We start from the raw sequence: 11,954 nt of genomic DNA, 5'->3' as shown, positions 1-11,954 counted from the left end.
TCTGTTGATGGGCCCTTGGGCTGCTTCCAACTCTTTGCTATTGTAAACAAAGCTGCAATAAACATGGGTGTGCATATATCTGCTTGGATGGCAGACATGGTCTCTCTGGGGTATATTCCCAGTAATAGGATTGCTGGGTCAAATGGTATCTCTGTTTGCAGTTTTTGGAGAAAGCACCACACCGCCTTCCACAATGGTTGCACCATCTTACATTCCCACCAACAGTGAATAAGAGTTCCAGTTTCTCCACATCCTCACCAGCATTTGTTGCTTGCTGTTCTGTTATATTTTGCTATTCTTACTGGGGTGAGATGATATCTCATAGTTGTTTTGAGGGAGTTGTATTTTTAAACCAAAGGCAGTGACTGGAATTTTTAATCCACTAGTGGCTCCAAAGGAGAAAGCTGGAAAATCTCCTATGTTCAGGCTCCTGCAAAGCCATTATGAACCATATGATTTATATTAATCAGATTTGACTCGCTGGCAGTCAGTGAGAGAACACATTGTTTGTAGCATTTGTGTTTGTAGCATTATGTATTTGTAGCATTATGTATTCAACCAAGACTGGAGTCAAGGATAGTGGACCTTCGTCTCACATATTTTGGCATATTGTCAGGAGGGGCCAGTCCTTAGAAAAGAATCTGCTGCTAGGAAAGATGAAGGGTCAGAGAAAGAAACAGTAAGATGGATTGACTCAGTGACATTACCAATAAGTCTCCTGGAAGAAAATTGCTGGGAGGCAAAGGTCACATGTATTTTTTGAAGTGTCCTCTGAGTCCTGCACTCTACACTCTAGTGAAAACTTCATTTCTGATAGCCCTCATATTCTGGAAATTGGAACAGAATGTTAGCTATCTTAACTCAAGTAAAATTCAGTTATCAACTCTGATAACTGGTTATCAGTTTAATGTTTTTTTAAATATACTTTTTATTAAATTAAAAAAAAATTTATTATTTTTAGTGTGTGTACCAGCAAATCAGATCTAACTGGTGCAGGAGGAGATTGCCCCTCCTTCTCCAGCAGATCATCTGGTGAATTGGAACCTCACTCTGGGATTGTAATGCAGCTTCTTGCCACTCGGCCACCAGAGCTCCCTTAAGTATACTTTTAAAATGCAGCATATTAAGCAGTTTTACCTAAACACTACTGAGAAACACACTAAATTAAAAAAAAATCTCAAATATCAAGGCTGACGTATTTTAAAAGTATTTTCTAGGCCATATTACCTTTCTTCCCCTAAATACAGTAATTAGTTCTAAAAAAATTCTTAACATCATATTGAGTTCTTGTCCATACTGAATCCACTTTTTTCCCTCTCTACACTTCTAATTAATCTATCAATCATTCTTACTCATTTAGGAAGACTTTTGGCATATTTCACTTCTACGCAACAGAATATACCTATTGCCTCAACTTTTGTCACCTTTGACTGTTACTAATTTTTTCCCCAAAAACTTACTATATAATCTTTTCCTCGTTATGATGATGAAGCTTTTAAAATCTATGAAAGAAGTTTTTCCCAAAAGATCATTTAAATTTGGATCATAAATGTTCCATATTCTTCCCTTGTGTTCCTGTTGTTGGACATTTAGCTTTTCCCACCTGACAGAGAAGTCAGCCTCCAGCAGACAAGCAGGCAAGTTGGAACCAATGGCCTTATAAATGTATGTCTGTTTCCTTTTTCTCCGTCAGAATCCACCTCATTGCCTGGAGATCACTCCACCGTCTTCAGAAAAATTGGCCTCAGTCATGCGGTTAAGTGACCTCTCTACAGAAGATGATGACTCTGGTCATTGTAAAATGAACCGTTATGATAAGAAGATTGACAGTCTAATGAATGCGGTTGGTTGTCTCAAATCTGAGGTAAGGGTGTGGGTAACTAGGATAGCTAGTACATGAGGATGTGTGGGAATGTTCAGTGGGTTTGTGGTTATTCAAGACTTGAGATGCCACCGGGGATGTAGTTGGAGAAAACTGTAAATACGAAATACTACTGTATTTAGAGCACTTACCTTGAGATTGGTACTTACCTCTTACAAACTTACTTGTTTGACTTTTTTTAAAAGCAGATGAAGGTAGGGGTTTTATTATCCCCACTCTAGACATGAAGTGCTAGGAAATAGGGGTCTTAGGTTTTCCATTTACACAGAAGTTGAGCAGTAACCCCAAAGAGGCAATGGGCATTTTGTCCTCAATTACTGAGTTGTCGCTTTGGAGGAGATAGGGCAACTGGACACAGAACCTATATGTCCAAGATCCCCAAATAGGAAGTTGGCAGAGCTGGTATTAAATCGAAATCTTTACTGCTAATGTTTCCTGTGTCTAATTCTTGTTCCTGTACCTGAAGCTGGTGAACCCTTTTAGAAAACCTGGGACTTGCTGCCTGGCAACAGCCCCTCCTTTCCACTTTCCTGCGGCTGCAGGGGACTTTTTATGACATCTTTCCTCCTAATGTATGCCACTCGAACCACACATCCTGTCTCCAGCCCCACCAATAGGGCAAGTTGCTCATCCTCTCTGCTCAGTCTTCTCATATACAAAATGAAGAAAGGAACGTTAATCACTCAGAGGGGCTTTTAACTAAGATTCTTATCATAAAGGACCCCGCCTAAGGCCTGTCACATCACTCACAAAATTGAAGGTGCACTTATTGTAGTTCAAAGTGACAGGGCATAGTTGGCAGAGAGGGAGAACTTCCCCTCAGTGATCCCTGCCCGTTTGCCTTTATGCAGGTCAAGATGCAGAAGGGTGAGCGACAGATGGCCAAGCGATTCCTTGAGGAGCGGAAAGAGGAGTTAGAGGAGGTGGCCCATGAACTGGCTGAGACTGAGCATGAGAACACAGTGCTCAGGCACAACATCAAGCGTATGAAGGAGGAGAAAGACTTCACCATGTAAGGCGGCACCCCACCTGCTGCGGCCAGCTGATTTCTTTCTACACCTCTGTTGAGCCAGGCTGCCCTAAGCTCTGGGAGAGCCAGTCACAGGCATACTTCTACGTTTTGGAACACAATCTCACACAAGGAATTACCCCTTTATTCTTGTGATTCACAGTGAGAAAAAGGAGGACCACCTTGAGTGTGAAAAGCTTTCTAGACAGGTGACATTAATAGAATCTTGCACGATGAGAGCATGCTAGATAGTGGGGAAATGTCGTATTGTGAGGGATCCAAGGTGGGAAAATGTGCTTGAGAAATGGGAGCAGGGGCAGTGGAGGTGGGTAGAGAGCAAGGGAGCTCGCAGTGATAGAAGTGGGAAGAGGCGGACTCTTAGAATGCATGGAAAGTTTTCAAAGCAAAGCAATGTCAGATTTGACAGCAGTGATAGTGCAAATTAATGGGCTCAAAACCAGAACTGAGGATAGGTCATGGTAGTGGCAGATAGGGACGGTGACAGTGGTGATAACTAGATTGTTTAAGAGACACACAGGGCCATAGGTAACATGATGTCATCTGGTGTCAAGGCCTTAGTCTGCTTTCTAGCTGGAATGTGACCCAGACTCCTGTCCTTCCAGAAGTATCCCGGCCTTGAAGGCTGTCCCTTTCTACTTCCCCCCGACCCTGAACCTGAGCAGAACCTTGCAGGGCACTGTGAAGTGAGTCTTGGTGCTCTGGGTACGCGAGGTCTGGGAGGGCTGACGAGCCCTGTTATTTCTGGCCCCAGGCTCCAGAAGAAACACCTCCAGCAGGAGAAGGAGTGTCTCATGTCCAAGCTGGTGGAGGCCGAAATGGATGGAGCTGCAGCTGCCAAGCAGGTCATGGCCTTGAAGGACACCATCGGGAAGCTGAAAACGGTAGATGACAAGCACAGCTTGGGGACTAGACTCAGAGTGGGGGCAGTTTCAGGCTGGGGTGGGGTCTCTGTGTAGTCATCAGGCTGACTTTGTGACGTAACTGTGCTAGGAGAGGTTACCCCCTGACCCCTCAGCCCACATAGCCTTACTCATACTCGCCAGGCCCTTTTCATTTGAAGATGACCTCTGGTGGCCAGGGCCTCTTAAGAAACCTCATCATGGCTCTGTTGTGATCATACTAAGTCAGGGCATGCAATTGATTCCCATCAGTATCAGCCACCAGGTGTCGTCTTCCTCCTCCATCTCCTGGAAGCCTGCCTTGTAACTGCCCACTCTGAGCTCTCTTGTAGTAGTACCTCCTCACCTCTCCAAGAAGCCTGTCCAACACCACCTTGGCTCTGTACACAGCTGTAGTTCTTCATATCTAAGCAGCTTACATTACCCGCAGTGCCTGCCTCTGTTGCCTCCCCTCTCTTCCTGCACATTGTGAAACTACTCAGTTATCTTCTAGGAGAAACAAATGACTTGCACGGACATCAACACCCTAACAAGACAGAAGGAACTCCTCCTGCAGAAGCTGAGCACATTTGAGGAGACCAACCGCACTCTCCGAGACCTGCTAAGGGAACAGCATAGCAAAGAGGTGAGTGCTTGGCCTCAGCCCCCATCGTGAGTGGGAGGGTTCTGCCTCTCTTCCTCCCCTCTAGTGCTACTTGCTCATCCTCTTTGTGCCTTAGTCTCCTTAGCTCTCAAATGGAGAGAGGAATGTAAAAAAGGGAATAATACTCATGCCTGGCTGAGACTGTAGAGATATTTAATGAAATAATTCACACAGTGTTTTACACCCACTACGCAGAAACCATCTTAGTAGTAGTTGAAGGCAGTATGTGAAGATCCTTAGCGATTAGAATAGGGACAGTGGGGGATTTTGAAAGTGTGTGGCAAAGCTGGAGAGTGCTGGACCTGAGTTCAGGTTGGTTAGTTTGGTTTTTTTTTTTTTTTAGGTTGGTTTGTTTTTTAAAGTATAATGATGAATGGCTGACAAACCCAAATTGTGTAGGATCATTTAGTTTTCTTGAGAGATGTACTAAAAATCATATTTCATGTTAGCAGATGATTCTGAAAAGACCTAACACAATCGACAGTCTCTTTCCTGTTTGAAATCAAAGGAATACTAAATGCCTCAAAATGCCAATGTTGATAAAATGACATTTCTTAATATAATGTCTTTTTTAAAAAAACAACATTGGCGTCTTTTTTTTAAATTTTTTAATTTTATTTTTATTATTTTTGTGTGTGTACCGTCAAATCAGATCTGACTGGTACAGGAGGAAATTTTTCCTCCTTCTCCAGCATAGCATCTGGTGGATTCCAACCGCATACTTCTAGGATTGCAGTGCAGTTTCTTGCCACTAGGCCACCAGAGCTCGCCAACATTGGCCTCTTTTGTCTTTATTTTTAAAATTTATCTTTGGATAAAGCCGAGTGTTATGTACACTGCCCAACTAGAGAAATAAAACTTAAATTTTAATCTCTCTTGTGTCTTTTTTTTCTTCCCTCCCAGAAAAAGTGAATCTTGATTCATTTTTCTTTTTACACTTTTACTGTGATAAATTTTACATATAAAATTTGCCCACAGGAAGCATACAATGCAGTGACTTTTATTAAATTTAGAGTTGTGTCAGCTTCACCACAATTTTAGAGCATTTCCATCAGACTAAGAAAATTCTTCATGGCTATTTGCAGTCAGTTCCTGCTTCCACCCTCTCTCCAGGTAGCTACTTACTTGCCTTATGCCTCAATAGAAGTTTCTTTTCTAAATATTTCACGTAAATATAATATGTAGTATTTTACATCTTATTTTTTTTTAACAGAACAAATTATGGTTTTATTTAAGAAGCACCATTTTTTATTTCGCTTTCTGATTTTGTTCTTGGGCCTTCAGTACTTTCCCAGCAGTTTTCTGCTCCTCGATAAGGAAAGCACGCTCAATGCTGTCACGGACACTCTGAGCACACAGGAACCACCATAACCCCTGCTGACAGGTTCTTTTGTTTTTGATAACCTTATGAGAACTTTAGGTCTCACCAGCACGTGCTGTACCCCTCTTAGTCAGCCTGGGCCCACACCACATGCAGATTTTGGTGTTTTCCCAACCTTCTTGGTATAAAGGTAGACTAGGGTTTGAAGACAGCCTAGTTTGGTTAGAGTCTGTGTTGTAGGACAGCCTGTGACGGTAGGGCAGATACTGGACCATTTTGAATACCTCTACACAGCTTCTCTTAAAGAGGAAGAAGTTCTATGTTATCCTTGAGGTTTATCTATTGTGTTACTTAGAGTTGATTCCTTTTTAAAATTGCTGGGTTGAATTCCAATGAATGGATAGGCCACATTTTGTCTACCCATCTACTAACTGATGGTCACTTGGAAAACTTCCAGTTTGGGACTATTAGGAGTAACATTGCTGTCACTCAAGTCTCTGTGTGTGGCTACAAGTTTTTATTTCTCTTCTGCTATCTGGAAGAAGAATCCCAACTTTTTATTCTGAAAATTTTGTAAGTCAGAAAAATTGAAAAATGTTGTTGCCATTAGGTGCCATCAAGTTGACTTTGTGTCTTCATTTTTTTTTCTTTAGGATTTAATTAAAAAAGATGAAATTACTGTCAGAATATTAATACTTAGTTATTTGGGATAAAAATCCAGGTTGATATTTTATTGTTGTTATTTACCATCAAGTTGGAACTGAACCATGGCTGAGCCCCCAGTGGGTTTTCAGAGGCAGTAAGTCACACAGTAGGAGATTGCCCATCAGAGCAACTGATGAATTTGAACTACAAGCCTTCTGTATTGGAGCACAGATTAATTAATTTTAGTGAAAGTTTACAGAGACTTAGGGTTTCCAGTCATTCATTGTTACACTTTTTTCCCTGCCCAACTTCCCCCCAGTTCGCTCTTCTCTATGAAAAGTAAAAGTCTTTCATTGTTATACACACCCCCTCCCCAAGACCACTCCACTAAGCATCCTTCGTTCTGGACTCCTGTCATGACAATAATACCTAATCATATATCCCTTTTAAACAGTTCTCTCCCTCATCTGGTTCAATACAGTATACATACTTTATCCTATCTTTCTCAGTCTCCCTCCAACCCCATTGTCAGTCCCGTTTTACAACAGTGGCACTATGCAGTATTTATCCTTTTGTGACTGAGATATTTTACTCAGGATAATGTCCTCCAGGGTCACCCATTTTGAAAAATATTTCATGAGTTCCTTGTTTTTCAATGCAATGTAGTATCCCATTTTGTGACTATACCACAGCTTCTCTATCCATTTGTTTGTTGATGGGCACTTCGGTTGTTTCCAACTCTTTGTTATTGTGAACAAAGCCACAATAAGCATGGGTGTGCATATATCTGCTTGGGTGGCAGTTAGGGGTTTTTTTTTGGTATATTCCCGGTAATGGAATTGCTGGGTCAAATGGTATTTCAATTTGCAACTTTTTGAGAAAACGCCGCACTGCCTTCCATAGTGGTTGCACCATTTTATACTCCCACCAACAGTGAAGAAGGGTTCCAGTTTCTCCACAACCTCACCAGCATTTGTTGTTTGCTGTTCTGTTAAATTTTGCTATTCTTACTGGGGTAAGATGATATCTTATAGTTGTTTTGATTTGTATCTCTCTTAGAGCTAGGGATTTTGAACATTTCTTCATATGCTTTTTGGCCATCTGAATGTCTTCTTTGGGGTAGTGTCTGTTAATATCCTGTGCCCATTTTTCAGTTGGGTTGTTTATCTTGTTGTGGTGTGTATATTATTTTTAATAACCTTCAAGGGAACTTTTATCTTAAACTTGATGGGCTTGGGGGTTTTTGTTACAAATGTATCCCAAAACACCTGTAGTGTTACTTTATAGAAATTATATTGTTCTGTATGTGTTCTTTTTTCATATAACTTGTTTTTTTATCAACTTGATCCATTTTTATCTTTGAAGTCGGAGATGATTAATTTTCACTGTTATATTCTGTAAGGACATACCTAGTCTGTAAGGATTTGCATTAACACAAAGGCAGTTAAAATCCATTAGCTCAATGGGAGAAAGAAAGTCTTGTGATTTACAGCCTACGAAAACTCATTTGAGAATCAGCTGTTGTTGTTATGATGTACCAGAGTCAGAAACAACTCATAGCTGACTCTCCAGCAGATTTTCAAAAGCACTTTAATTGCATGGGAGGAGAGTGCCCATCTTTTTCCTGCAGAGCAGCTGGTGAATTAGAACCAGGTGCCTTTGGGTTGGCAATGCAACTCCTTACCACTAAGCTATGAGTCAGTTCTGAGTTTAAGTTATTCTCTTTATGACTATACCACAATTTATCCATTCATCTTTTGATCTATATTTATGTTTTCAATTGTTGTTATGCAGTGTTACTTTTAAAACTTAACTACCTTGTCCTGGTATATTTAGTTGAGAGTTTCTAGGATATTTCCATCAGTTTTACTAGTTATGGCTAAATTATTCTCCAAAACACACCTCTTGTGTTTCTGATTCCATGATCTGGGAGAGATTTTTACATCTCTGAGCTTCAGTTTTTTTCATCTGTAAAATGAGTTTGTGAAATTAGTGGATTTTTCATACTGCTTGATACATAATAGGAGCTTGGTAAATGACAGATGCTGCTGCTGTTTGTGCTAAGACCAGTGACCCTCAGAAAACCCTCTTTTCAACTTCTCGAGTTCGGCTCTGCCAGAATGCAGGAATCTCAGTTGGAAGTGAAGGGTCAGCTATTCAGACTTATACCTACCACGGGCATTTGTTTCCAGGCACTGATCTCATTGCCCGTCTGACACTCTCGCCGTGCTAAGACCAGTGGCCCTCAGAAAACCCTCTTTTCAACTTCTCGAGTTCGGCTATGCCAGAATGCAGGAATCTCAGTTGGAAGTGAAGGGTTAGCTACTCAGACTTATACCTACCACGGGCATTTGTTTCCAGGCACTGATCTCATTGCCCGTCTGACACTCTAGCCCCCTTGTCACCATACAGGCTTACTTTGGAACTGTTCTATATCAGCAGTCAAGATCAGCATCGCAGGCTTGGCTGTGTCATTTCTAGCCCTGTGACCTTGGACAGCATCTCTCACTTCTCTGAGCCTCATCTGTCGAATGGAGGTGGTGAATTGGGCATGCCCGTTCAGGCAGAGGATTGATGAGATCATGTGTTTGGGATGGCAGAAGAGGCAGGTGTTCTTGTGTCTCTCTGAGGCCTGGGAGGGTGTGAGCATAATGCGAATGAGAACAACCTTGTGCTCTGGTTCCCTGCCTTAGACTTCCTCTCCTCTGCCCTTTTGTTGGAGTATTTGTTTTGGTTTTTTTCCATTTTGCTGGAGAAATGACAGTTCTGTCTTCTGACAGTTCCCTGGTCCTCAAGGAAATTTTAGGAGCTAGGCACCCTTTCCTCTTGGCTTGTGAAGGAGATGTCTAAGAGTGAGAAGGAAAGAGAGGGTGGCTTTCTTCAGGGGACACTTTCTTCAGGTGCACAGGAAGAACACGAGCAGTTCACAGAGACATAGCCCTATGGACAGGATTTAAGCGCGTAGTTCAGAGACTAGAAAACACAGATGATTAAGAAACATATAAAAAGATGATAGACATCTCTGTCAATCAAAGAAAAGCACATTAATCAGCTGACTGTTAAAGGTGGTGAAAGATTAGCCACGAATTGTGCTGGTGAGTGGAGCACCAGTGCTTATGCCCTCTTTATGCAGGAAAACTCAGTGGAGGGATTGTGTAGGCCATTTCTTCAGGTTCTAGGGCAACCACAGATCATAGATTTTATAACCTGGCAATTCCTTTTCTTGAGTCATGCCCTGAAGAAAGATTTTATACGTGCACAGCTCCCATTGCTACAGTGTTTGTAGTGGTAAAACCTGGAAGAATTCCAATGTTCATCATTAGGGAGAGGGGAAATTTCAATGCCATATCCATAGGTTAAAAGGCTGTGTAGGCTATTCCATTGGTAGTGGCTTATCAAAAACTATTAACATTAATGTACCTAAAGTTGATTTACAATCCTCCAATGCTGAGTTTGACTCAAAGATATTAAAAAAAAAAGTCTGTGTAGTGCTGAGTAAGGATATAATAGATTTTTGGAGATAGACTTTTTTTGCTGTGGATATGTCTCTAAATGTATATGGTTAAAAGGGGGAGGGAAGAAAACAAAATCAAGTTGTAGCACAAAAATACAGTGTGTATTTTTTTCCTTGCACACAAAATGAGTCATTTTTATGAAAATGCACATGTGCCTCTCCCTACCCATCCCCCTAACAGCATTTTTTCCACATGCAGCTTGGATGAAAATTTATCAAATTTAAGAGTTGAAAGTAGGAATGAGGTTAACTTTAGCTTTATTGGTATTCGCTAAATGTTGTGAACCAATGTAGTCAGTTAGTACTTCTATAAATGTAAGTAGGATTTCTGGAGAATTAAAAGATTAAGAAGTAGACATCTGGGTTTATTGCTTGATGACTTGGTTTTCCTTTTGCCTTCCCACAAAGGATTCTGAAAGGCTGATGGAGCAACAAGGAGCACTGCTAAAACGGCTGGCAGAGGCAGACTCCGAGAAAGCGGTAACTGAGAGGGCCCTCACTTCTGCTTTGCATTGTGATTTGTAAAATGGCTCATCTTCCTTGTCCTGCTTGTTCTACTGGGCTGGCCTGGTTGAACGCTTGAGAGCTTGAATCACAGAGCTGGACACCACTGGAGAAATGATGAAAACAGCGTAACATTTATAGATTACCAGAGTTTTGTTACATTTCCTTGCTTGTGTTATGCATTAAAAGTCACGGAAAAGTAGAAACATTTTAATTGAAGAATAACCACACATTTTGACTGAACAGTTACCATTCTAGGAATTTTTCCCAAAGCAATATTTTACAAAGACATATTTCCATGGAATCCTAAATTCCTGGAGATGTTAATGAGGAGAAGAAACAAAAGTGGTGGCTGTATATAAAAGTCAGGGCTATATGAATTTGTGAAACTACTGACTGGCCTGAACAAAAAGTTTGATAGGTGTCATAAAACCTTTTTGAGTCTTTGATATGTTACTGCTCATTGGGAATCCTTTAAGAAAAGGAAGAAAGTTGGAAGGCCAATTCCTGGCCTGATGTCATTAGGTAAATTATTGGCCTGAGTAGGGCCTGGGGATTCATCAATCCTGATAATTACAAATCCTGTATTCTTAGCTCAAGAGAGGGTTTTTGGTTTTTTTTGTTATTGTTTTTAATTTTATTTTTCGCTGTAGTGTGTGTGTGTGTGTATATATATGTATATATATAAACACACATTTGCTGTTTTAACAGTCATCCTGTATACCATTCAGGGACATTAAATGTTTTCATCATGCTATTTAGAACTTGCTAAATTAAGATACAGTAGGAAATTGAAACATTAAACAGCTGTTCCAAAAGATCTAAATGATTTAATCACATTATGATAAATACGAGATTATAGAGAAGAATATACTCAAAACCTTTATAACATTTATTAGTAGTTAGTGGTTATCTGGGTATGCGCATTGTAGAGGTTTTTTAGAAGTTTCTGGTTAATTTTCAGTATTTCTCACAGTTAATGCTACTTGGAAAAAAAATAGCAAATGTGTGTTTATGGTTTTAAAAAAATTTAATGCAAACAGATAATATACTTGTTTTCTCCTAGCGCCTGCTGTTACTACTGCAAGACAAGGACAAAGAGGTCGAAGAACTACTCCAGGAAATTCAGTGTGAGAAGGTACTGTCATTCTGTCCCTGACTGTTGCTCCTATTTAATAAGCCAGTGGAAACCAGCGATAAAGAGTGTGTTTTTTGAAGTTGGAGAACTGGGTTCCTAGCCTGACTTTGACACTTTGTCTCTCCAAAGGCTCAAGCAAAGACAGCATCTGAGCTTTCTAAATCCATGGAGTCCATGCGTGGGCATTTACAGGCTCAACTTCGATGTAAAGAGGCCGAGAACAGTCGCTTATGCATGCAGATCAAGGTACCTACTACACCCACAAGTGGGAAGGGAAGAAGCTAGGGCTTGGGAATCTAGGGAAGGTGCCCTAGTCATGGGCTTACTACACTCAGCAAGGCTTTGCCTTAAAGGTTTACAGGGCATCTATTACCAGAG

The 11,954-nt window shown here is 40.9% G+C and overlaps 1 protein-coding gene across 8 annotated transcripts in view; it reads left to right on the top strand.

The window, feature by feature from the left end:
- Positions 1-11,954, top strand: part of ODF2 (outer dense fiber of sperm tails 2) — a 41,492-nt gene that overhangs the window by 9,860 nt on the left and 19,678 nt on the right. For 7 of the 8 annotated variants that reach the window (XM_006892494.1, XM_006892493.1, XM_006892495.1 and 4 more), the window contains 7 exons: positions 1,694-1,864; positions 2,734-2,894; positions 3,664-3,793; positions 4,305-4,436; positions 10,343-10,414; positions 11,505-11,576; positions 11,706-11,822. In XM_006892494.1, the coding sequence (XP_006892556.1) occupies positions 1,694-1,864; positions 2,734-2,894; positions 3,664-3,793; positions 4,305-4,436; positions 10,343-10,414; positions 11,505-11,576; positions 11,706-11,822 (855 nt within the window). The remainder of the gene's footprint in view (positions 1-1,693; positions 1,865-2,733; positions 2,895-3,663; positions 3,794-4,304; positions 4,437-10,342; positions 10,415-11,504; positions 11,577-11,705; positions 11,823-11,954) is intronic. The other variant, XM_006892500.1, reaches the window with a different exon arrangement.

The sequence above is a fragment of the Elephantulus edwardii genome, unplaced genomic scaffold, assembly GCF_000299155.1.
Source record: "Elephantulus edwardii isolate Elephantulus edwardi_28Jun2011 unplaced genomic scaffold, EleEdw1.0 scaffold00116, whole genome shotgun sequence".
Classification (NCBI taxonomy): domain Eukaryota; kingdom Metazoa; phylum Chordata; class Mammalia; order Macroscelidea; family Macroscelididae; genus Elephantulus; species Elephantulus edwardii.
The sequence above is the reverse complement of the archived record's forward strand: the minus strand, read 5'-3'. Positions and strand labels throughout refer to the sequence as shown.